The 26,269-nt window shown below is 40.2% G+C and overlaps 1 protein-coding gene and 1 pseudogene across 2 annotated transcripts; both read left to right on the top strand.

Moving 5' to 3' along the window:
* Positions 1 to 20,800, top strand: part of LOC113840904 (ATPase family AAA domain-containing protein 2-like) — a 24,015-nt pseudogene extending 3,215 nt beyond the window's left edge.
* LOC140000402 (uncharacterized) lies at positions 20,636 to 26,269 on the top strand. Of its 2 annotated transcripts, XM_072030283.1 has the most exons (6): positions 20,636 to 20,747; positions 20,844 to 20,993; positions 22,077 to 22,325; positions 23,008 to 23,141; positions 24,548 to 24,676; positions 26,093 to 26,269. In XM_072030283.1, the coding sequence occupies exons 2-6, from the start codon at positions 20,951 to 20,953 to the stop codon at positions 26,132 to 26,134; spliced, it is 597 nt and encodes a 198-aa protein (XP_071886384.1). In that variant the 5' UTR covers positions 20,636 to 20,747; positions 20,844 to 20,950; the 3' UTR covers positions 26,135 to 26,269. The 2 variants fall into 2 exon arrangements, with proteins under 2 accessions (XP_071886384.1, XP_071886383.1); XM_072030282.1 differs by lacking the exon at positions 26,093 to 26,269 and having other exon boundaries at positions 24,548 to 26,086.

Genomic DNA, 26,269 nt, shown 5'->3' with positions numbered 1-26,269 from the left:
CTTTTTTTTTTTTTTTCTCTCCAGGTTTTTCACAGCACAGCAACGCACAGCAGCGTTTCAGTGTCTGCCTGCCATTAGTTGCCCCACTACCAAGTCAGGAGGGTTAATTAAACTTGCGTGAGGAAGAATTTCTTTATCTGAATCTACGTGGTTCACATAAATATATTCTTATTTCCTTCTTTCCCTAGGATTATTCTTCTACCAGTAGTGAATGTTTCAACGGACACCGCTTAAGATCAATGAGAAAAAGCATGCTGCGGTGTTCGGTCTCCAGCTTTGAAGAAAGTATGGCGATACTGAGGGGAACTGTCAACAGAAGACGCTTTTCAAGGTACTGTATTTCTATATGTTCAATCTCTGTTCGATTTGTAGATTGAAAAGCAAGAGAGAAAGCATGTGCAGTGAGTTGTGGCCTGATAAACCTCCGGCTAAAATCAGCAAAGGCCTATGAGCATGCTGATGGTGTACCAGCACCTTAAAGCTAGAATCCCTCTTCTCAGTGAAAGTCTTTTCTACAAAAACATATGTTTTTTTCCCCAACCCCTTTGAGGTGGTGTTGTGGTTTAACGCGGCCGGCAGCTAAACACCACACAGCCCTTCTCCAACCCTCTCACCTCCCTCTCTGGGATGGGGGAGAGAAACGGGAAAGTGAAGCCTGCGAGTTGAGATAAAGACAGTTTATTAAGACAGGAAAATAATAATGATAATGATGATGATAATAGTACTGCTAATAGTAATATGTACAAAACAAGTGATGTACAATGCGGTTGCTCGCTACCCGCTGACCAGTGCCCAGCGTAACCCCTAGCAGCCCGGCTGCCCCGCCCTATCCATGGTGCAGCATGTTGCCATAAGGCAGAGCTACAGGCTGGGAGATGAGTGGTTGGAGAGCTGCCAGGCAGAGAAGGACCTGGGAGTGATGGTGGACAGTCGGCTGAATATGAGGCAGCAGTGTGCTCAGGTGGCCAAGAAGGCCAACGGCATCCTGGCTTGTATCAGAAACAGTGTGGCCAGCAGGGCTAGGGAGGTGATCGTCCCCCTGTACTCGGCTCTGGTGAGGCCGCACCTCGAGTACTGTGTTCAGTTTTGGGCCCCTCGCTCCAAGAAGGACATCGAGGTGCTTGAGCAGGTCCAGAGAAGGGCGACGAAGCTGGTGAGGGGCCTGGAGAACAAGTCCTATGAGGAGCGGCTGAGGGAGCTGGGCTTGTTCAGCCTGGAGAAGAGGAGGCTCAGGGGCGACCTTATTGCTCTTTACGGACACCTTAAAGGAGGCTGTAGCGAGGTGGGGGTTGGCCTGTTCTCCCACGTGCCGGGTGACAGGATGAGGAGGAATGGGCTTAAGTTGCGACAGGGGAGTTTTAGGTTGGATCTTAGGAAGAACTTCTTTACCGAAAGGGTTGTTAGACACTGGAACAGGCTGCCCAGGGAAGTGGTGGAGTCACCATCCCTGGAAGTCTTTAAAAGACGTTTAGATGTAGAGCTGAGGGATATGGTTTAGTGGGGACTGTTAGCGTTAGGTCAGAGGTTGGACTCGATGATCTTGAGGTCTCTTCCAACCTAGAAATTGTGTGTGTGATTTCTGTGTGCATAGAATTCTTTGGCCAGTTGGGGTCGGCCATCCTGAATCTGTCCCCTCGCAGCTGTTGCTGTGTGCCAATTCTGATTGCTAGTAGGACAGTGAGACACCAAAAGGTCCTTGGCTTGTTGTAAGTACTGCTCTGCAGCAATTGAAACATTGGGGTGGTATCAGCACTCTTCTAAACATCCTTTCACACATCCTAAGCCAAAACATAGCAACCTACCCGCTACTAGGAGAACTAACTGTCCTAACTGAAACCAGGACATGTATCTTTTCCACTTGGGTGCTATTGCTCATAATTTTGAGAATTCAACATGAGCAAGCTAGGAAATGTGGGTACATACAGAACCGCATGTATCTGGTACACAACAGACTTGGGATCTGGATCCTCCGTGAGGCCTACAGGCTTCTCTTTGTATACCATGGAGCACTGGCTTGTAAACGTGGTGAAATTTCCCATCCTTGATGGGTCTAATACAAAAAGTCTCTTCTCCCTTCTCTCCCCTGTCCTCTTTCTTAATGTAGGCAGTCGAGAAAGCCGAAATTGGAACAAAAAAAAGAATACAACACAGGTAAGTGGCTGTAACTCCCCGGGATACCGATTTATGCTGGTTACTGAAGAGGATGGCACTTGGTCACTCCATCGCTTTCATTTGGCCCCAAAGCCTTCTGTAGTCAGCTGAATTCACTCATCAGTGACTTTTCTGTGAAGAGAGGTAGGTGCAAATAGGAGATTTTATGAATTCCTTGGGGAGGGAGCAGTGTGAATTGCAGCTTCGTAGGCACAAAGCAAACTGTTCTAATTGTGCAAAGTAAATTGATACTTGGTAAGTTTAAACTTAGTTTTATAGTTGGCAACCACAAAACTAAACCTTAGCTGTGATCCTACCACCACAGTGGTGTAGCTCTTCCCTTCCCCTTGTCCTCTTGGCTCTTTTAATGACAGTGCAAGCAACAAACCTGTGCCAAAGGGTGCTGTACGGTAAACAATGGGCAGGCTTTTTTCTAAAAAGCACGAGTTTGAGTTATCTGGTGTTTGGGTGTTTCTCTTGAAACGATTCTTACCTCCTTGAGCTGTCCATAATGCAGGAAATGAAAGTGCTGCATGCATAAACGGAGTAATAAAACATACACCTCTTAGGAAGAGGCTTGCAATGTAATAGTGTTTTTTTTTGAGCACTGTTAGATACAGTTTGACATGAATGGAGTGAAAACACCTTAGAGAAAGGTGTAGATTGTTCTCACTTTTCCAAGACAGAAATAACTGGAGTAAATTTCCCTCCTGCATGGAACAAAAGTTGCACGTTTGTTTTTGTCTGGCTAGCTTTCAGTCTCTTTAAAAATTTCTCTACAGGTCACAGTTTTAAGTAGACAGTTTAAACGTGCAGAGCGATAAATAAGTGGAATGCAGTGGTTGTGTCAACAACTTCTGATCTGAAATTTAAAGAAAAATCAATCCACTTCAGGGTGCCTTTTTTGTTTGTCTGTTTACATTTTACAAGAGCAACGGTGAAATAAGGAGAATCCCATCTTGACTGTTTCAAAATACTTTTTCTGCGTTTCAGTCACCAGAACATTGAGGAGTAGAGCTGGTGCAAAAACTGTGAGACGAGTCCATGGAGAAAACAGGGACTTGGAGCTGCGCCGCAGCTGTAGAGTCCGACGCAGTCGGTACTCTACTACTAACTCGTCCGTTCTATTTGACAAACTTATAACAAAGTAAGTCATCTTTTCTTGCAGACCTCTTAAAATGATCTTTCTTAGCAAGCCTTTGCACTATGGCATGATGTTGGCCTTGACTTGCTCTTTTTTTTGACAGCAAAGAGGTATGGCTGCTCCTGGCATTGAGAGTTCAATTCGTTGAGTTTTCCCCATTTGGCAGTTTTCTTAGCATCAGAAGTGCCGTCATTTTTAATGAACTTTTTGTTCCATACTCACAAAAGTGAATGTAATGCTTGGTTAAGAAACTGAGGACGGTTTGATACAGTCAAAGCAAAGTAGTCCTAGCGATTCTGCATTTCTGTCCATGGTTGATTTCTGTTTCTGAAGCCAAAATTGTTTTCTGCTTCAGAATTTGCTTTCCTTTCATTTCATCATTTTCTACAACACAAAACTTAGATTCCCATGTAGAGAAGAACAAACAGCCTTTCCTTGGTTAACAAAAAATGGCTTAATGCTACTGTGCAGAGCAACTTAAGTAGGATTAAAAGTTGACATAATTTTTTTATAACATCTTACTAGGATGTCAGAATTCTTATTTTCCTCCTGCATTTAAATATATATATATTTTAAATGTGCTCAGTAAGAGAGGAGAATAAACCTGAAAACAGCGTATGTTTGCAAATCCTCAAAAGCTTGTTCTTAAATCTCTATCAAAACTAAAGATTTGACCTAATGTTTTGGTAATGTCTAAAATCTTGGCTAAGTGTCAATGACTTTTGCTTTGTGCGTACTACATTAAAATCTCTTATTGATTGTGTGTGCTGTTTTATTTTTTCATACATGCCTAACTTTGCTCTTACATGTCAACTTTGTATCTTAGTACTGCGGAAGTTGTGCTACAAAAAATGGATGAAATGGAGCAGATGCGTAGATGCCAAAGATGTTGGGAAGATGTTGAGGTACAAATGACAGAGCAAATACTCCGTCAGTTTGCCATTTTTGTAGAGTATTTCACGTAGGGAAGTAACTTAGTTGTAATTTTAATTGAACTGAAATAACTTCCTTCCAAAGAATAGTGTGGTCTAAACTACCATTTGGTCTTGCTCTCTGGTTATATCTTCATGTCTTACTGATACGGTTGTGCTCCAGATGTCTTTTAAGAGTGGAGGAAGCATCTTCTGCAGAAGATGTGGGATAACGGGGAGATGCTGAAATGCATGTCTTCCACTCCAGTTTCTGAATTGCCTTCTGCTTTTTGAATGGACGCTGTTTACAAACAGCTGTTTCGGACTTGGGTTTTTACTCCAAATGTTACTAAAAGCTCTGCCTGGGGGACTGAATATGCAAAAAGACTGGTGCTTTCCATCAGCTTGGCAGTTTAAGCTGTTCAGCTTTTTATCCTTAACTCCTAAATCATATCTCTCGTCATGCTCAGGAACGCACTTACTTGGAAAGCTTAACAAAAGGCAGTGCATAGCTTCCTGTGTTGGTCACTCACTCGAATTTTGATTCCTGTTAACATTTTTTTTTCCTGAGAGCTCACAAAGAATCTCCAGTATCATGTAGCTTTAGTCATCTGTTACAGGCAAATGGAGCTGTTTTCTTTAATTGACCTAACTTGCATTTTAGAATTCTTCCTTGGCTGCAAACTGCTCCCAGAGTTTTCAGGAACTTGAAGCCTTTCAAATTTCCAGCTGAATGAACTGATGGCTACTTTATGTATATTTGTTTGTGTGCTGGCCTTGCCTGAGAGCTTAAATAAACCCCTGTCTCTAGAGGAACCCCTGTTAAAGTTGTATGCAGCAATCATACTTCCTCTGTCTTGGTTTTGCTCTATTAAATTCAACTATTTTATTAAATTACTGTTCTTTTGAATGATAGGCACATCATTTTAAAACTTCCCGATAACCTACTTTCACAGCTTTTAGTTTAGCTCTGAATTCCCTTTTTTTTCCTCTCAAATCACAGAATGGTTGAGGTTAGAAGGGGCCTCTGGAGGTCACTTGGTCCAACCCTCCCCTGCTCAAGCAGGGACACCTAGAGCTGGTTGCCCAGGGCTGTGAAATGAATCCAGAATTGTCCACAGTACTTTTTATTAGCATCTCTCACACGCCTGTATGATTTCTTTTGTTATGTCTGCTAGAAAGGTAGTTCTTTTTCCCTGGTTCTGTCACGCTGTAGGTTATTAACCTCTGATTAACTAATGCACTCAGTTGTGTATCTGGGCAAGTATTTAACCACTGCATGTACTGAGCCCTGGTTTAGAGCAGAAATTCTTGTTACTGATTGTGGGTGCACGCAATCATATTCCCATTCTCTCCTCTTGTGCAATAATTTATTTTTTGTGTGTATACGGGGTGCCTCGATAATGTTACTGTGTAAGCATCAACAGACAGACGTGTCTGTCAGTGGATGTACGTGTATGCACGTCTGTTTTTCTGCACGTTTGTGACCGATCTTTCTTGCTGCTTGGAATTAGGAGAACCTTGATATCTTCACCTGTGTGAAGTCAGACTTTGAAAGAACTGGACCTGGCAGTCCAGATGAGGTTGGTGAGTTCTGGTTTTAAGTTTTCTTTACTCTGTTCTAACCAAAAGCCTTAAACAATTGAAAGAAGCTAATCTACTGGGTGTTTGTCTTCTGTAAAAATTCTGTGTTGCTATTGACTTCACAAGCCTTAGTATGAGCTCTAGGGCTGTACTGTAGTGAGCTCAGAACAGGTGAAAAAAAACCACCAAAAACAACAGCGCTTTTCCAAACTGCTTACCAGATAAAAGGCAACAGATGGTTGTAGACAGGTGGGAATGGAAAGAAATGGACAGCATTACTATTACTCAGCATGCGAAACGGTGATACCGCTACAGCAGGAGCGTGACAGTTTTCATGGTTTTGAGCAGCACAGCAAGAATTTTCAGGAAGCAAGGTAGATAGGCTGCCAGATGTTTATGAAAAGCTCCTCCCAAGCGTGAAGCTCAGCAGGAGGGAGGATAGCGTTGTGCATTTCTGTGTTTAGGAGGCAGTCACCGTAAGCTGCTGTCAGGGCCTGTAATTAGGAGCTGTCATCTGGGTACTCAGTGACTTGTGGAATGAGGTTAAGCCACGAAAGGCCGTATTAACTTGGAAGTGATGGGAAAACTTACAGTTTTTAAGAAGAACGTTAGTTGTGATTAAGGCAGTAAATTAGATCATCCTCGTAGGAGCTTTCTAAACAGATCAGAACAGGGCAAGACTGTACTTAAGGACCAAAAAGGGTGTTGCAGTAGATGAGCTGACAAGTTAGATTATGTGATAGAGCTCACCTGCACACCTGCAAAGGAGCTCAGAGAGACAGTGACAGGAGGCTGAGCCCCAGAAAATACTTTGCTCCTCCCTTCAGAGGCCCAGAGGAGCAGAGAGATGCACAGTGGCAGGTGGGAACCCGAGGGAAGTTCTTCGGAGGAAGAATGGCTGGGCCATGGACTAGTAAGGGAGAAGCAGAGTTGACTCCTTTGGAGGTTTAGTTAGGAAAACATTAGCTCAAAGTCTGAATAAGAGTAGCTTGAATACAAGGCGGGGGCCAGTCTAGAGGGAGAAGCTTGGTTAAAGTGTGTGGGTTTCAGGGAGCTGTGCAGTAGAGACTTGTAGAGAGGAATTTTAAATAGCACGTTGAATGGGAAATGAGCCCGGAGCAATTAATTGATGATCAAAATGCAAACTACAATTTTAAATCAGGAAAGAGCTAGAATATACTTTTATAATGAAAAATACGCCAGAAAAGAGTGAGGAAAGTGTCAGTGTTGTTACAAAGGAAGTTATTGGAACAAAGGAAAGGATTAGTGGAGCAATAAAGCAGAGAAATTCATGCTTTTGTGATAGAAGTGTTGGAACACCAAGGACTGGAGATGGTAGTGATCGCAAACTCATTTACTGATCGCTCAGTTTTCCGTGTGCTGTCTGTATACCCCATGGCACCTACCTTGCATTCAGAAAGCAATGCAACCTTTGGGGTTAAAAAATAAAAACCAAAGAGGGCGGTGCTTTCCAAGAAAAAAAGATAAGTCCTTTTGGCAAACAGGTAGGTGAACGGAGTATGTACGTTCCTTCCTCGGTGTCCTGCTGTTAACGTGAGAGGATATTCACCAGAACCCAGTAGATAATTGCACTCTGTTTTTTGTGTTTTTTACCATCTTTCATGAAACAACTTCAGGTTACTTGACAGAAGCTAAGGGCCTAAGCTTATGTGCATTTGGCATTGTTTTCTCATTGGTGAGCTTCAAGCCTGTGTCTGGCCCATTATTGCTCACAGAATTTGTGGCAGAGCTAGACTTGGACTTAGATTACTATGCTTAGTCTTAGCACTACAGATTATTAAAACCCTTTCCATTAAACACTTTCTCAAACTAAGAAGTGACTTTCTGAAATAGCTGTTTTCAGAAGATCTGCATCTTAGCTAAGCAATATGACAGAATTTTGCCTGTTGTTAAACACTGAGGCTGACGACAAGTCCATCAGCAGTTTCAGAGAGGACAGAACAACGTCTAGATGCATGCTCATCTGCTAGGATTTGTGATTTCTGAAACGTGACTTGCATAAATTCATCTTAAGGTTTTGCAGGATCCACTGTGTCATTAAAATAATGATAATAATAAAACTTACAGGCATCTGTGTAATGCATTTTGGATTTCATATAATTTGCAAAAGTACTTAACGATTCGGTGTCATTTTGTGGTACAGTACAAACATCAAGAGGAAGTGAGAACAAAGAAAATGACGGTGAAGATGTTCCAAGGCGTTACAACCTTCGATGGAGGAAACCTGTTGACCGCTACCAAGCTCCTATGGAAAGTAGGTTGAACGCACAGTTTCTCTTAAAACCTTATTTCTTGCACATAAGTGAGATAAAATTTTTGAATGCAAATACATGTGTTTGCGCACACAGTTCTGTTTCAGTTCTGTACCTTCATTCTGCACATGAACTTCGCTGTTTTTATCAGACACGTGTGTCCTGTGCCCGTTGTATTTCTTTGCTGTTTGGCGTACTTAGTGCTATGCATCCTTGATATAACAGTAATTAATCACACTTAATAGTCTTGCTCTTGTGATTTTCAGTTCACCTTTAAAAAGGGCGTAGTTTTCCGCTTGTACCATGCACTGATGAAAAGCAAAAACAGTTAAAAATTCTTCTGGAATTAGGGATGAGTGAAACACGTGGCATTTTCTTTATCTTTTGATATCCTCCTCTCTTAAATGTATCTGTATCATTATTCTAAATTCTTTCCTTTCAGTAAGACAAAGAGATCGAGAGAGGACTAACTCGGGCCAGCCCTGTTCTGTCAGACAGAAAGAGTCACTTGAAAATGCTGGGTCACAAAAATATAGAAGACGTGCCAGGTTGGTGTATGGCTAGTGATAGCTCTAACTTATCCGTAGAGCTGTCAGTCTCCTTACTGCATAATGCTTCAAAGGGTTTTCAGTTTAGTGGTAATTACAGAGTAAGTTTATGATCGGTACTTTGGTAGTCTGAGGATAGAGAGGAAAAACATTTGGAGGGGAGGAGGTGGGTACTTTTAAGTTGGTTTCTTTTTTAAATCCAATATTTGTGGGTCGCTGATAAGATGATTATGGAGGTAGTGTCTGAGTTTCTGTAACTGAAATTCTTTGGTTCTGGAACTGAAGCCAGAATCCCCCCTTAAAAATCTTAGTCAGACTATTTAATCTTGAAGGATACAAATTATTTTCTTAAAACCAAAAATAATTTTATTCGATTTAGAGGGAGAGGCTTTATGGAAGTTTTGTTGGATTAAAAAAAAAAAAAAGTTATCACTCAAATACTGACTGTAGTTTCTGTTTGGAATCAACTAATGTTTCTGTATGAAGTTAACCTTAAACAATAAAAGATCTAAATGAAGTCATAAATTGCCTTAGTAATGATAAAGGCTTTTTGGATTCTGTAAGCAGTTAGTGCGTAGAGAATGCTGTTGATTGCCAGATATTTTGTTGAGCATTCTTGAAAGCAGACAGTTGTCACGAGGAAAATCATGTCATGGCCTTTGAAATCAGATTGCTAAGGAGTACAATGGACTGGAAAATAGATCTCAGAGTAAATTTTGAGATAGAATTCCCTTAACTTTTGGTGTTACTTAGTATCTGCTCTATTTTCTTTTTAACTTTCTGGTTTATATGCTGGCTTGCAGACGGAGACATGCAGATGACATCAGTGATTCTACACCCTCTTGCTCATCTCCCTTGCTTAGCACATGTGATACGGAGGAGAGTGGTGAGAGCAGTGAGGACAGCGAGAGCACATCTCCAAGAAGGTTGCTGTCATTAGAGAACAGGGGAGGGATGAATCTCCTTCAAATGGATATTTAGCCATGTTTAAGTTTATCTAAATTTAACTGTGTGAGTTTATGTCAATTAATTAGGTCTTCTATATATTAATTAATGTTTTCTACATTTGCTTGGCATTCTTATGAAAAACAAAAATCTTCGAGTTGCATCTTAAAGAAAAAGAAGCCCTATAACTTCTCCTTAATTCAAATCAGGACTTTTCGAGTGAAACTTCAGAAACAGGACCTAAAGAGAGTTCAGAGGGATCAAAAGAAAGTTGGAGGAAGTCAGGGAGATGCAATGCAAATAGATAGTGCGGTAAGTCTTAAACTAATCATCGTGTCAGCGAGTGTTTCCAGGGATTATGAAAGATCTCAGTGTGCCATCTACAACTACCTTTGTTGATGGTTTTCTCTAAAGCAACTTCAAAAATTGCCCAGAATGTTTCCGTTGTGGTGAGATAATTTCTGATGAAACCTTGATCTAGGTTGCTGCTTTCTTTAACATACAGACTCTGTTGTGTTGAATTTCTCTTTAGATTGGATTTGAGAACGTGGGTGGTCTTTCCGAACACATCGCAGCTTTGAAAGAGATGGTGATTTTTCCCCTCCTGTATCCAGAAGTTTTTCAGCGGTTCAATATTCAGTCCCCAAGGTAACTCATTAAAGTGATAAATCGTAAGTCAGCTGTTTTCAGGAGAAAGTTCAGTTAAGGTATCAATATGCTTCCATGCTTCAACATTTTGGCAGCGGTGAACGTTTGTTTTAGTAGTAGCAAAAAGTGGTTTCTTAAAAATGGATAGAATCCAGAATATTTGTAGGTTAAAAATATAAGCAACGTCTTAAAATTTTAAGTTTTACCGTCTGGTGTCTTTAAAAAGTTGGGTTAGTTGGGTTGGAGTGGTTTTGTTCTCAGTTTTATGTACAAGTCAGCTTGATTAGTTTGTAAGCAAGAAGGGATTATCTAGTGGAAGTCAATTGTAATATGTTGCCTGGAAGCCCAATTGTTTTTCCTGCCTACTTTTGTTTTCTTTTTTTTTTCCCTCTGAGTGCTAAGGCATCGCTTTTCCTTCCGGCTTTAGGCTTCCTCACGTGCCATCAGCAATAGATGGTCTGAGAGACCAAACCCAGTAACTTAATGCTTTTGAGAGGAGCATTAAATGCTTTACTATCAGATTCTGCATATTGTGAAAGCAAGAATATGCAGTTTATCACTGAAGAATGAAGTGGTGATTCACCATTCAGCCCATTCTCAGATTCTGTGCTGAAGTTTGCCTGTTTGGCTCCGGTTTGCTGTAATCAAACTGTTTGTCAGCAGTTTTGGAAGTGTCCTTCTGGGACAGTATGCTCTCTTTTGAAGGTTTTATACACTTGAGTTACCCCCTTATTCATTTCTTTGGGTGAAAAAAATGAATTTTCTTGTGAAACGTTGTAAAAATGCAGAACTTCTATCTGTTCTGACTCTACCCACACTTCAGCTATTACTGCTGTCCTGTACGTGATGTGTTTTGGTTAGGAAAGACGCTTGTTCTAGAGATGATGGTTGTAGGAGGTACTCATCATGATGTTTTTTTTTCCTATCTGGATCTTTTTTTATTGCAGAGGCTGTCTATTTTATGGCCCCCCAGGAACAGGGAAAACACTAGTTGCTCGTGCACTTGCCAATGAATATAGCCGAAGTGACAGAAAAATACCATTTTTTATGAGAAGTGCTTTGGACTGCATGAGAAAATACGTGGGGGAATCAGAACGCCAACTTCGTGTGTTATTTGAACAGGTAAGGTTGAAATGCACAGTGTGTTCTGTCAGAGTTGAAACCATTATTTTCTGTGGTCAACGTTTTTAAGTAGAACTTGCTTTTTTTGTATTTTGTTATTTTTTTTTCCCACTGAAATGGAAATGCCAGTGTTTCTGCTGTGAATGTCAGCTGTAGGAACTACTGGAACGATTTGCTTCCTGTCACCCGGATACAGTGGGTTGACACAGACTGCTGTCTTCTGTTAGACATGCCAGATACTCCAGTAGCTCTATCGGTAGATGTCCCAGAGGCTGAAGTGAAAAATCTAGTTTAGATGACATTCCAACCATGATGTTTCTGTGCATTTTTCCTTTAAATAATGGTGTTTTACTCTGTGTTTTTGTGCTAGGCCTATCAGATGCGACCTTCAATTATTTTCTTTGACGAGATAGATGGTCTCGCTCCTGTGCGCTCCAGTAAACAAGACCACATTCATAGGTATTACAGTTTTGCACCTACATAAAATCTGCTTGATCTCTGGGGAATGAAAAAAAAAAAAAGGATGATGACCTGTTTAATTTACTGTGAACACGTTAATTTATCCTGAAAACTTGTAACTCAATGCCAAAACAGGTGCTTCTAAACGATAGTTGAAACCAATTTACTAAGCCTGATATCAGCATGTGGTCTGTGTTAACTTACCTATTGTTTATGTCTTAAAATGAGTCTTGTCCTTAAAGCTTGTCCTTTTTGACTACTCATGGAAGAAAGTCATGTGGAATGTGACAAAATTTACTGAACCAGTAAGTAAAAATTATATTTTTCTATTAGTTCCATTGTTTCAACTCTTCTGACGCTTCTGGACGGCATAGTTAACAGAGGGGAGATCGTGGTAATTGGAGCTACCAACAGACTGGATTCTACAGATCCTGCTTTACGAAGACCAGGACGCTTTGACAGAGAGTTCCTCTTCAACTTGCCAAATAAAGAGGTGAGAACTGAAATTCAACATTAGTGCTACCATGGCAAAGTCCAACTTTATAGGAAAAAAAAAATTGACAACTTGAACAAGAGAGTGATATGTGGAGACACTGCGTTGTTCCATGGAGGGCAAATCTGGTACTGAATATATATGGTCAAGATGATACCACCAAGTAGTTAGTTCTATAATCAAACCTTTCATTCCCAAAGTTGTACCTGTTTGCTTAATTATTTAGTCCACTTGGGCGCTTTCATCATGAAGTTGTGTTTTTGGTCTCAATCCTTCACTTCTGAATGAATAGGGGACGTGTGTGCATTTGATTGTGCCCCGGATCAGTGGTAGTAGTTTGAGTCATAATTATTTTCTTCTTTATAGTAATTGTAGCAATTTGAAACATTGTGCCAGCAGTGCTTTCTGTGAATTTACTGCCTGAAAAGCAAATGTGATGAAGTAATGAGACTGTCACAATGAAAGCTTGTTAAATTTTAGAGAAGTTTTTTGGACAACAAAGAAAAGTTTCTGGATAAATTTTTCATTGCAGTATTTTCCTCTGGGTCCTTAGGTCTCATAGTTTGGAAACTTGTTATTGAAGCTATAAATGCCTTTTCTTTCACTGTAGGTTCCTAGAAAAAAGTCCAGTGTAACAAATAAGAAATATTCAATTTCCTGGTTGACAATGCAGAGTGTATATTAAATAACTGTAAAATACTTGAAAGTTGAGCAAGTAAGAAAAGCGTATTAATAGGTGAGGGGTTTTGAGGGAGGACTGTTTTGGGTTTTTTTGTTTGTTTGTTTGTTTCTTGTTGGTATTTTTAAGGAAAACTTGAGACAAGCTAAAATGCAATGATTTTGCTTCCAGGCTAGAAAAGAAATTTTCAAGATTCATACTCGTGACTGGACCCCTAAGCCACCGGACATGTTGCTTGATGAACTAGCTGAGAAATGCCTTGTTAAGACTGAAACCAAAATGGATTCTTGCTTGTGAGCAAGTTGTAAAGAACCTTAGCTTGTACCAGGCAGTACCCAAGCTCTTGTGCCTTGCTGCACAACTAGTCAACGAGGCAGCTGGCACGCCTTCATAGCGATCAGAGTTAGATGCTTTCATCTATTTACTCTTTGTTGTCGTTCCTCTTGTTGTCTGAGAACGTTAAATGGTTCTGGGGCATCTTCCTCAAGAGTATAGTTTTTGATGAGGAGTCTGCTTCAGCTGCATAAGCGCAGGATATCAGGCAGTGAGCAACATGAAAATTCCCTGCAGAGCGGTAGCACTTTGAATTCCCTGTTAACCTGTTTGGTTTTGGCATTACAAATTCTTTAAATGTTGCATGTTGTAAACCTGGGCCTTGACTGATGTAACGTTTGATTTTTGTTTGTAAGGATACTGTGGTGCAGATATCAAATCCTTATGTACTGAAGCTGCTCTGTGCTCTCTGCGCCGATGCTATCCTCAGATTTATGCAAGTAGGGAGAAATTGCAACTAGACGTTAATTCTATTAAAATAAAAGCAAAGGACTTTTTCATGGCTCTGAAGAAGGTTGTTCCGGCATCAAACAGGATCGAGGCTTCACCCGGACAAGTACTATCACCCATTTTCAAGCCACTTTTTAAAAGATCAGTAGCGAATATTTTACAAGTTGTGCAGAAGATCTTCCCGCATGCACAGCTAGTGCTAAAGGAGGACCGACAGCAAGGTATAACCACAGCATCCACTTCTTTATAATTCTGCTAAAGATTGTTCGTAAGCTCCTTTATTCTAAGGGGGAGAAAAAAATCACCAAGAGTAGCGTACCTTATACGTACACATCAGTGGGACTTGGTACAGCTTTGTAGGGCCTTGTGCCATCTCCTTAGATCTGTGGTGGGATGAACTCTAGGAAATAGCTTTCAGTGTGTGCTCTCAAATGAAGAAAGGGTTTTGGCACTGATTTAGAAGCTGTATTAATGTAAGAGAAAGAGACAAAGGCTATTCAGGGAAGTTAACAAACCTCTTTTGCCTTTCAGACCATTTAAATCCTATTTTACAAGATGATATGTTCGACAGTGATGACGATGCATCCTTGGTTTCTGGAGATGAATTCAAAGATGGAATGCCTGACGGACCAGAGAAAAAACTCCTCTGTTTCAGCAGGTAAAGAAAGACAGATCCCTGTTATGTTTAAATTCTCAGGTCTGATGAGCCTTTGTAAACAGTTCCAGCTGTTAAAAGTGTGAGGGGTGGTAGACGAAGGGGTAACATCAAGTTAGTGTGTAGAAGGGGTGCTTGGTATTCACAAGAAGAAAGGGTGAAGGGACTAAAGTTGTAATGAAGTTGCTCTGAATGACCCAATTGAAAAGCCCAGGCTTCTCTTCCTAAGCCAAAGTGATCCGTAGACTACCAGAACACGTTGACTTAATCCATGGCATTCTTTGAAAGACTCAAGACCACATACATGTCCTGTCTGTCCTTTTAGCTAAAAGTACCCCAACTTTATGGGTTTGTGTTGCCACCTTTTGCCCTTCTGTTTTCCAGGATTGTTAAACCAGTAGTGAATTTTGTAGTAGAAAGAACACCGAGAAATGGCTTGTTAAAACACCTTGAGAAAAATTTGAATGGTGTCTTTATTTGTTAAGCCACCAAGTTGTGTTAATCTTGTGGTATTTTAGTATGGAAGTCATGCAAGCCCATGGTTGTTAAGTTAGATCATGTTGTCGCAGCTGGATCAGTTATTTTTGTCAGTTTCTATTGCTGTGTTGTCCAGAAGATTTTCTGTCCTCTAGAGCAAGGCTAAGTCTCTAGCATCTTTGATTTAAGCCAGCAAAGGTACAGCCTGATTGTAGTGGGGAAACAAATGCTCATTGCAAATTTATTTCCTAGTAGTAAAGCAAGATTGCAGGGATATTAATTTGCAGTCTTGGTTTAGTAAAGAATAGGAAACACAAGGGAAGAAGATGAAACAATTGGAATGACTGAACATGTATTTAATGTGCCATTTGGATTATTTGGGGAGGGAAAAGAAAATCTATAGGAAAAGTATTTGGAACATCTGTGTGTCTATTCAGCACCTCATTTATAAGCTTGTTTTCTTAACTCTTGTTCTAGGAGTGCTTTCTGCGAACCAACATCATGCCGGCCCCGTCTGCTAATAGTAGGAAAAGAAGGGTACGGCCAGGTTTCTTACGTGGCACCCGCGGTGTTGCACGCTTTGGAGAAGTTTCCCGTTCACACCCTGGACCTTTCTGTTCTGCTTACAAACGTTGCACCGCCAGAAGAAATCTGCAGACAGGTACCTTTTTTCTTTTTATTCTCATCGGATTCACTGACTGTACGTAGAGGATCAATCGAGTTGCAAGTAAGGTGAGCAAAATTCATTGGTAATGGAGGTGGCCTTGTTTTAATGTGCTGGGATGTTTGCTTCTGTCTGAAAATCCCCTTTTCTTTTAGACAGCACCGCAAACAATCTGGATGTTGTACATGTCCACATTTTCCATACCCAATTTCACAGTGAGGATGTTGCTAGCAGCTCAGGAAGCTGGGCGGTGTTGCTAATGAACATCTCTTTGTGGAAAGAAATGTTGCTCATCTCCCTGGGATCCAGAAAGTAGTTCTCATTGCCTCCTAAGACTGTGTGCTCCCGGTAGATGGCTCTGTACCAGACTGCATGTCGGCTACTTTTTGTAGCCTTCTTTTAAATTATATTAGTAAGGCAACCAAGGTTTGGGGCTTCTGTTTATTTTGTTTTCACACGGACATACACAACTTGTGCTGTTGCAGTGTGTGCAATAAAAGCATTAACACGCTGATGTGGTTTTAACTAGAAAAAATGAACAGATTTGGTGTTTTTACTTTTAGGCAGGAAATCCATTTTATTGTTTGGCATCACTACCTTAAAATATTTTTACCTTTAGTGGAAACATTTGAGAGCTATACAAGTAAGGACAGACATGTTACACTACTGAATACTGATGTGTCCCATAAGAGGGACATTTCCTTTCTTTGTTATGCGATGATTGTGGCCGTGGCCATATAGCTACGGTGTCTAGCCACTGCCTGAATATATCCTTCCCATCTTCTGACTAGAGTTCTCCGAATACTGATAATCTGAAAGGGTGCCCAGAGAAATTCCTTATGTGAAAGGATGCTTGCCACTCTGTTCACATAGTTTCCTTTCATGGGGCAGTCAGATGGCTATGTAGCTATGTATTAACAGGTTATTCTCCGTGTTTTAGTTTTCTTACCCAAGCTTTCCTTTTCACTAGCTGATCCGAAATGCTCAGAAGACAGCACCGAGCATAATTTATGTCCCAGATATCCATTTATGGTGGGACAACGTTGGACCTGCCTTGAAACTTACTTTTCTAACTACTACGTAACATTCCAGCATTTTCGCCTGTTTTACTGCTTGCTACGTCTGATGTACGTCACTCAGAGCTCCCAGAAGAGGTATTTATTTGTCAATACTTTTCTTACTATTTCTTCAGTTTCTTATAATTTATGAATGCTTTCAGCATCAAAATGCTGTGCTTTCTTAAATGCCTGCTGTTATTACTCAGGCACCCTAACAAATCACTTAAAATTTGCTTAGAGAAAAAGAATACTGTGAAAGCATCTGCTTAAAGTTTTTTCTGAGTCAAGCAAGTGACTTTCACCCCCTTCTCACGCATGCAAATAATAAATTAATACAATAATTCCAGTGGCTACAAAGTGGTTCAGTCAAGAATATGCAGTGCTTGAAATGACAAGAGGATGTTTTTACTGAAGAGATTTCTTCTGACAATCTGCCATTCCGTGCTATGTTGGGTAAACTGCTAATAATGCAATTTAGTAGAGAATTGAAACACTTTGATTAAATAAAAAAAATAAAAATCAGTTTGTTTCTTCATATAGGCCAAAGCTTTCCAAGCTGGAAAGCTGAGTTCCAATTTCTGCTCAAGTAACTTTGGAATGGAATTCTAGTTGTATTCCTAAATAAACTGTAGTAAAAGTACATGCAGAACTTCATTGACTTCTGAGAGTTTACATTAAGGGAAGGTGCCCAAAACAGGAACACGCTGTTCTCGTTCTGATTATTTTGTCTCAGTTATTGGGGGAAGAGAACGGGTCTTACCTAGACGTGTTTATTATCAACTGCTTTGAAAGTGCTTGAGTTCCCACAGAGGTTTTTGTACAGGTTCTAAATTCCTTCTAAAATAAGTAGTGAAATTCCTTACCTACCTTTTAATACTAGAAATGGAAAATGGAAGAAGACGTAGAGGTACTAGCTACTTCAGACACCTTTTGGTAGAGAAATAAAAACTCAGCAAAAAGCCCTCACTTGTCTGCTGAAGCCTTTCTCTTCCCTCTATAGCCATAAAGGTTCTAACTAAGGGATGAAGCAAGGCAAGTAAATACAAAGGAAGCGATGTTGGATGTGGTGAAAGCCATTACTTTATCAGTGTAGCGTACAATCCCTTCAGCGAGCTTTAATTCTATAGGTGATTCTTAAAGGTGATATTTGAATTTGCCGTGCCAGCCTGTGAAAATGTAGTCTTTTAAGGCCAGGAAGATAACTTTTTTCAGTTTGTGTTCTTCAGGTTATTATTAATTTTAAAAGGTACTTGTCTTTTTGGAATAGAAGGTGAGTTTTTGTGGCCTTAAATCTGAAATGTCTTTCCTCCTTCTGCTTTAGATCCAAAAATTATTTAATAAGGAATTTGGAGAAGCGTGCAATATTGAGTTGCCTGGAAGGGCAGAGAGAGCAGCTTTTTTTGAGGACCTAATTCTAAATCAAGTGGCTAAGCCTCCTGTAAAGAAAAGAGGTGAGGAGGATATAAGGAGTTGTCGTGGTTTAACCCGGCCGGCAGTTAAACACCACGCAGCCGTTCGCTCACCCTCCCCCCTCCCTCTCTGGGACGGGGGAGAGAAATGGAAAGTGAAGCCTGTGAGTTGAGATAAAGACAGTTTAATAAGACAGGAAAATAATAATAACAAAATAATAATAATACAATGGTGATAATAGGGAAATAATAATATGTACAAACAAGTGATGCACAATGCAATTGCTCACCACCCGCTGACCGATGCCCAGCCTAACCCCGAGCAGTCCGGCCCCCTCCCCCCAGCTAGCCACCCCTATATATTGTTTAGCATGACGTCAGATGGTATGGAATACCCCTTTGGCTAGTTTGGGTCACCTGTCCTGGGTCTGTCCCCTCCCAGCTCTTACTGCACCCCCAGCCTGCCCATTGGCAGGACAGAGCAAAAGGCTGAGATGTCCTTGGCTTAGTATAAGCACTGCTCTGCAACAATTAAAGTATCGGGGTGTTATCAGCACTCTTCTCATCCTAAGCCAAAACACAGCATTCCACCAGCTACTAGGAAGAAAATTAATTCTGTGCTAACTGAAACCAGGACAGGAGTACATCTAAAACTTTCCTATCGAAGTTACTAGCTCTTTGGGATTTGCTTTGGTGGTCATTTTCTGTCAGTAATTTGTCATATGCTTCAATTTGAGTACTGTAAATTGGCTAATTTTTCCTGATTAATTGAAGTTGATCAGACATTGGAAGTCCTGCCTGTAGCACCACCAGCTGAGCCTCAGAAGCCACAAGAGGAAGAAGTAGGGATGCTGGAGGAGGAAGAGGAGGATACCTTGCGTGAACTTAGAATTTTCTTGAGGGACATTACTCACAGACTTGCCACTGACAGACATCTCAGGGAATTTGCAAAGCCCGTTGACCCACAGAAGGTAACCTAGTGCTGATCTGTGTGTGTCTGTAACTTCTCAGTGTTCGTATTTCTCAGCGTTTTGGGGAAGGTTCAACTTTGTTTTTAGGGCTGCACTATTAGGATTTTGCAAGAAGCAGAGGCAGTGCTTTTACTTCTGCTGACTCTCAAATGTCTCTTATTGGATTATTCGCTGAAAGCCCTGGTTTCATTCTAAAAAGCCAGTCCAAATGCCAACACAGTTTGCTCGTGAAAAGGCTTTGATATGTAGGCATGTCACAGCACTGAAAAGCACAGAGATCTTTCCTTATAATTACAAACAGTATTTACAGGACTACTTTAATGAAGTCTAAAGCCCTTTATTGGACTGTCAGTACCTGTGGGAACAGGAATAGGAGCAGCCGTTTGTAAAAGTAAGTTTTGAGATCCTGTTCTCTGTTTCATCTGGAACTCCTCAATAGGAATCAACCATAAGTGCAGTGTGTTTTCTTTTTCCTCCAATTGGCTGCTTAGATCCCTTTTTCTCCATAATTGATTAGATAAGCCTAAACTAGGGGCGTATGTTTCAAAGGCAGATATAACTTGAATATACCTGCGGATCAGCAAAGTCCTCTTCATGTGGGCGTCCACTGGCTTTTCTTCCCCTTTTCTCCTAGGTTCTTGAGCTGTGAAAAATCTAGACAGATACGTATGTCCTCATCTGAACTAGTCATGAGGCTCCTCTTACTGTCTGAGGGAAGAACTCAGCACCTCTGGGCCCAGTTATCTCATTCTAAAGTAGATGCCTGCAATAGGTACTTCACAGGTGCAATTCATGCACCTTTTCCTCAATGTCGACAACAAAGAGAATGTCGGATGGCTTACTCAGCTTTCACTGTTGTGATTTTCTGAAGCAAAGTGAAATGAATCTCCCACCCTCAGTGTTTCTTCTCTACCATGCACGTGCTTCTGACCGCCCTACTTCTTGTTGTCCTCTCCTAGCAGCTCTAATGCCAGTTGAAAGAGCCCTTCCATTTTTGAGAAGCAAACTGGTTAATTTCAGCATCTTCTGATGCATCGCAAATGTTCAGAGTTTTTAGGAAGTCGTTTATTTAAAGTTTTCAGAATAATTTGGTAGACAGTGTGCAAGGTTAAGAAAACCTCTGAATGCTTGTATTTGATCTGCAGGTACCTGACTGTGCCACAAGGATTAAAGAGCCGATGGATCTTTCAACAGTTCTGACTCAAATTGACTCACGCCAGTACCTCACTGCAGGAGACTATCTGAAGGACATCGATCTAATCTGTAACAATGCCTTAGAGTACTACCCGGATCAGAGATCTACAGGTGAGGATGTGCTTTTTAGCCCTAGTTTAAAAAATCGGTCAAACGTATAGATGGATAAATGCTGTGTTCAGACAGTAGACTTCAGATGGATTAGATGATTTTGGACATCCACAGAGAACATCTCTTACCACATTGTAAATATTTTACCATTTTGCTACTTGGGTATGGAATTGTGATATAAGTGTTCCCAAGGAACTAGTGCTTTTGTTTTAATTAACTTCTATGTTGTTATGCTGAAAATATTCACTGAGATAAACTTTCGGAACCAACCTATGAAGAAAGCAATTTTTTTCTGTGATCAAAACAGTTTCATTGGTTGGTAGACAACATTCAGTTAAAGTCTGTAAAAATTTCAGATCGTCACAGAGCCTATGTTTTGCAAGACACTGCATATTCAATGGTGAGGAACGAAATGTATACAGTTTGGACGACTTTGTGAACAAATTAAAGAATCTCATGAGAAAAGAGGTACGTGCTTTAACGCTAAGGATTTTAAGACTTGTCTCTGCATTTGTAACTGAAAATGCACGACAAAGATCTTTGTTATCTATTCTTTATTGCAAGGTCGCACCTCTCCAGTGTGTGCTCCATGGGACGACTCCAAGTCACCACAGCAGAACCCTGCTACTGAAGACGACAAACCAGATGAAGAGAGTAATGAAAATGAGGAGATGACAGCGGCACCTGTAGATGCCAGTACACCCATTTCTAATGGTAAGTTGCATTTTATTCAGCTGCTCTTGTCATTCATACCTTCTCTGTTCTTGAGGCGCAACAGGTGTCTCTGGCTCTTTATGCCAGAGGTATTTTGTTTTCAAATTTACTTCAAAATGTGAGAGAGAAATCCAGAGGTCATTCATTCAATATAGTGATGAATATTCAATATAGTGATGAATATCACAAGTTCAAATAAAGTTGGTTTACAATATAAAAAACAAACAAACAAACAAAAACAACTTTGATGGCCCAATTGACATTTAGCCGCCCCTAAATTGCTAATTCTTGAGGTAAAAAATGTTGTGGATGGCAGTTTCTGAATACTTAACTAGTTTTTAATTATGCAAAATGGCATTTTTACCCCCACTCCACCCCTCCCTTCCCCAAATGCTAAAATCTTAGCTACCTCATACTGTGATTCCCAGTTGAAGGAGGGAAGTCTAACTAGTGAGAGTGGGAATTTTGCCATGGACTCCACCCATATCCTTTTGCAATACTATATGAATACTACGAATGTTGGGCAAAACCACAAAGTTTGTTTTTTCACAAAAGGTTTACCAAATCAGGAAGCGTACGAGGTATAAGTCTTCACGTTTTTTCTCCTTTGAATATTCCCTTAAAATTGTCTCATTAATTAATCTCTTCCAAACATGTATTCAGCTTTTGAAGTCTTCAGCTTGATACCAGACTCGAAGGAGAGCTTATTTCCAGAGGCTTTTATGATGTTCATCTGTATTAGTTCATGTAGTAAGACAGTGACTTTATCAAATAACCTCACGTTGTATTAATACTGCCCATCCAAAGTAAGAATCCTCAGCATTTAAAATCCTGAAAGTGACTGTTTAGTGAATGAAATTCCGTAGCTGTGTGTGTGGTTTGTTTGCTTGTTTTTAATCTTAATAGCAAACTGACCCCATTAACTTTCAACTCTTTTCTCAGCATATGTAGGGATATAGGCAGTGGTAGCTCAGTTCCTTTGTTTTCCTTGTCAGTTGAGTAAGATGAAGATAATGGATTTTGAAGAAAGAATTCTTTTGGTTATGTTTTGGATTATTTTTTTTTTATGCTGTCTCTTTGTAGGTGCGTCAGAAAGAAAGCGCAGAAGGAACAACTGTGCGCGTGCTGCAGCAAAGAGGAGTTCTCAATTCGATAAAGAGAACAGAGTACCAACAGATGACCAAAACGATAGTGATGAAGAAGAGTTTGTGGACAAACATGTTTCTGACATATGTCAAGTTAAACTTAACACTGAAAAGGAAAGTGCTAAGCTTTGTGGATATTCAACACCAAGATGGGGAACTATAACTAATGAAAATCCAAGTTCAAATGGTAAGGGAGAAGTCCATCAGATCCTTTAGCACCCTATTCTTGCTGAGGAGGATTGCACTATTTATTAGCTTTAGCCTTCAATTTCACTCTATTTTTTCTGTTACAGCTCTCAAAAATCATCACACAGTTTATTCCGTAATGATGTTGCTCCTCTAATTGTACAAGCCAAGCCCACGTTTCTGTAGGTGCTGGTTTCTTGATTCTAAAGTCTGTTTTTTTCTAATGGTACCTAACTGAAAGCCAGCAGTCACTGACACTCTTTTATTGTACGAGGTGCTTTCCAATAACGAGCAGCTTAGGTGAAAAAGCAGCACTTCAAGATGCGTGGATCCAGAGTAACATGTGGAATAGGAGACTTAAGCCCTAATGTTGTACTCTAAGATGTGTTCCCTAACCTGAATTGGCAACATGACTATTTTTTTCCACTATTAACCTTTTCGTTAGTGCTTTTTGTTTGTTTGTGGGTATTTTTGTGTGCTTTTTTTTGTCTTAGTTTCTAATTTTTATGGAGCAGTGGCTTTAGCTGGAAAGAAGGGAGAAGCCAAGTATTTCTCAGTGCAGACGATAACAATTCTGTCTCTGTATTTGTAGAGAGAGACTGTTTTGCAGGTACAGGATACTTCACTGAGACTGTATTCTAGATAAACAGAAAACCTGACTGAAGAAATTTGTGTCCTTCCAGATTCCTGGGCATTTCAAGCAGTGACTCCTGAACGTTCTTGGGAAGAAGACCAGCAACAGATAAGTGATGAGAACCCTGTACAAGTTCCTACAGAGACAGACTACATAGTTATCGTGGATCGCTATGAGCTCAAAGTATGTCTAATTTCAGCTTTTTTTTTGATGCTCAAATAGGACATATTCCTGCGACATGTAAAATTGCAAATTAAGCCCATTGTTAACCAATGCCAATTAAAACAATAATTGGAAGGACATATAGATAGTGAAATAATTCAGCCTGTAATGCACTGTGACTGTTTAGTTTCCATACTTCGTGTAGATTTCTGTAGGCTACCATTTGCTTCTGGTCATCTGTAGTTTAGGAGATAGATTCTTTGCCTAATTTTTAAGATAAAAGGCCTTGCTGAATTTTAAAATACCACATTGACAACCTGCTAGTACTATTATGCATATCATTTAATGATTTGTAATTTTAATGATGGGTTTGAGGGCTTTTATTTGGGGATTTTTTTTTCATGCTTTGATGTATTAAGAACCTGAAAAGGATCCTTATTTCTTGCAGTGATGATTTTAAACCTGAAGTTAGCAGGTTGACGTAAACTAGCTAGCCATGGAGAAGTGACTACTTTTCTGAAATTCCTTGAAAGTGCAGTATTAGAAGTTCTTATATTGTGTGTGTGTGTGTGTATATATATATATACATGAGGGAGGCAGAGTTTGCTGATAAGATGATAAGCAGCATTATTTCCAGGGGGCAGTAGTATTTCCATTTGGTATGGCTGCTCCCTAAAGCTACGTACTCGCAGGCTCACACAGCTAATGGACAGCTGTGGCAGTGGAAGAAGGTGCTGCCACTAGCTTGTCACTGTTGCTGTGCCAGAGATTATCATCTCTGCATCTTTGGTAATAGAAATGACTGTGTGAGAGAGAGGTGATTGCTACAAGCAGTCACTTTGCTATTTACCCACCCCTGAATTTAAAGGTAGGACTGAGCAAACTAATCCACCTTTGCTCTGGGCGTTTGAGCAACCTGTTCTGCCAGCAGAGTTGTAGGCATGGCACACGTGGGTAAAGGTAATCACCTAAGGGTGCTTCCTTTTCCAGCTGGCACAGCTGTATCTACAAGATCTGCAGCCTTTTTACAGTGCCCCGCGCTGCTGCAACGCTTCTCTAATGAAATGCAACAGTGGCTTCGCTGTGGCAGCAGCTGTCCTACAAAGAGGATCGTGTCATTCCCTGCTGCTTTGGGAGCAGTCGACTTGCAATTGCAACCGTTGATGTGATTGATTAGTAGTAAAAGATTGTCCGAAATTTCAGCCTTTCCTTTCTCTGAAATATGAAAAATTAACTCATATTTTCCCTGCTGAAATCTCATGGGATATTTAATCTGTTCTCTGAAGTGTCACATTTTATTTAATAGCGTAAGAAAAAGTAGGCTGTCACTTGTATTGTTACTGTTCAACCTCTGAAAACATATAGAGCGTATTCAAAGGATCTTATACTATTCTAAAGTTGTTGTTTTGCTCCATTGTTGTCTTCAGAAACTGTTATGCTTTGTCACTGAGATAACGAAGGGATTTGACATTTATCACCTGGAAAAAGTATATGGCGTCATTAATCAGTGTATTTACAACCATAGAGAAGACTACGACAAAACCGATTTGGTGGAGGTAACTTTTGTTTTGAATTCTAGCACTTTCTGTCACTGTTACACAGTATTTGTGTGTTCTGGGATATCGTGGTTGTTTAGCATTGCTCTTTACTGCTTAGGTGTCTGTGCACAGACAACAACAACAGTACGACTTCTCCCTTTCAGTCTGGAAGACGTTTATCCATCTTGCAAAACCATTGTTATATTTGGCATAATTGTTGGCAGTTTCTGCAGGAAAAAGCTTGAACTTGAAGACAACGGGTCCACCCACACAGCCCTTTCAAAGCAGTTAACTTTAGTCTGTCAGTAGTTTTCCTTGAAGAACCATTTTGGGAGTGGGAGGACTACGAAGGGAAGGTGCTTTTCTAAGTCTTTCACTCGCTCTCTCTCCCTCTACAGCCAGTCATACACGGTGATAGCAGTCGTTCATCCCTGGAGAGAAATTTAAGTATATAACAAGAGTTTGAGACTTCTCTCTAGTCACACTCTAATCTCTTTTTAACTAATGCGCTTGAGCATCTGTAATTGGGGAGATTTCTGCCTGTGCCAGTTCTACACTGAGTCAAATTCTCTGGTCTCTTCCTGTAAAAGATGATTTCTGAGTTGTCCGAACTCCTCCAAAATCTGCGTGAGGCGTCCATGGTCCAAGTCAGGTGTTCCCAGTATACGCTGGATATTCACTCTTCACATTGAAGATCCTTGAACCCATTTATCTTAGAGTTGCTTGTGCTTGAGAACAGATAAAATGTGTTGTGCCGATCAGTCTGCCTTAAAAAGAGAGTGCCTCTTTTTTTTAGGCACTGGTCATCTCAATCTCTTTTTCCACATCTGATAAAGAGTTAGAACGGACACTCTGTTCTGCCTGTGAGAGGATTATTTAGATTCAGGGAGGCCGCTCCTGAAAAAAAAAATGAGATCTTTTAGCTCGAGAAGGGGTTTATTTCTAATCTCATGGCCTGTGAACTTTTGTAACTTAACATTTAATTTAAGTATTAAAAGTTAAGTAGCCTTCTTGGTTTTCTATTTCTTCCTTTAGCATAGGCAAACAAATCTCTCCTATTCAGAGTGCACTGTACAAGTTAGTCAGGAGCGTGCTCTACTGTATGGAGAGAGAGAGAACTTAAGGAGTAATTATTCAAAGTCCAGAAATTAACTTGAGCTTGTTGTGGCTTCTCAGGAACTGTTTCTTCTTTCTAATTGTTGTGAAACCACTGCTGAGAGAGATCCATATAGTTGATATCGTCCTCTCTATTTTGGATGTATAAGGATGCCTCTGAAGCTAGAAGGGGTAATAGGCCGTTGTGATGGTGGTAGCACACTGTTTGCTAACTATTACTAACCATGTATTACAAATTATTTATTTTTATAGTAATAGAAAGTGTTCTTAAGCTTTCATTTGTGCTGACTGCTATTTTGTCTTTTTTTTTCTTACTAGGAAATTAAGAAAGAAATCTCAGCCTTCTGGTCCGACAAGTAGTCTTCAACATACTTAATTTTTACTCTCCATAGTCTTTTGTTGCACACTGTTCGGTTATTTGTAAACAACTTAGTAAATAGTATCTCATATAGGTATATAAAATTTCATATATAGGTCTTTTAAGATATTTTAAAT

The sequence above is a fragment of the Anas platyrhynchos genome, chromosome 32 (assembly GCF_047663525.1).
Source record: "Anas platyrhynchos isolate ZD024472 breed Pekin duck chromosome 32, IASCAAS_PekinDuck_T2T, whole genome shotgun sequence".
NCBI classification, from domain to species: domain Eukaryota; kingdom Metazoa; phylum Chordata; class Aves; order Anseriformes; family Anatidae; genus Anas; species Anas platyrhynchos.
The sequence above is the reverse complement of the archived record's forward strand: the minus strand, read 5'-3'. Positions and strand labels throughout refer to the sequence as shown.

Excerpts from the sequence above, each read along its gene's own strand:
- LOC140000402 (XM_072030282.1), top strand. The coding sequence starts at position 20,951 with ATGACAGCGGCACCTGTAGATGCCAGTACACCCATTTCTAATG. Across the intron at positions 20,994-22,076 it reads CAGTACACCCATTTCTAATG|GTGCGTCAGAAAGAAAGCGC; the intron begins GTAAGTTGCATT and ends GTCTCTTTGTAG. Across the intron at positions 23,142-24,547 it reads TGGATCGCTATGAGCTCAAA|AAACTGTTATGCTTTGTCAC; the intron begins GTATGTCTAATT and ends TGTTGTCTTCAG.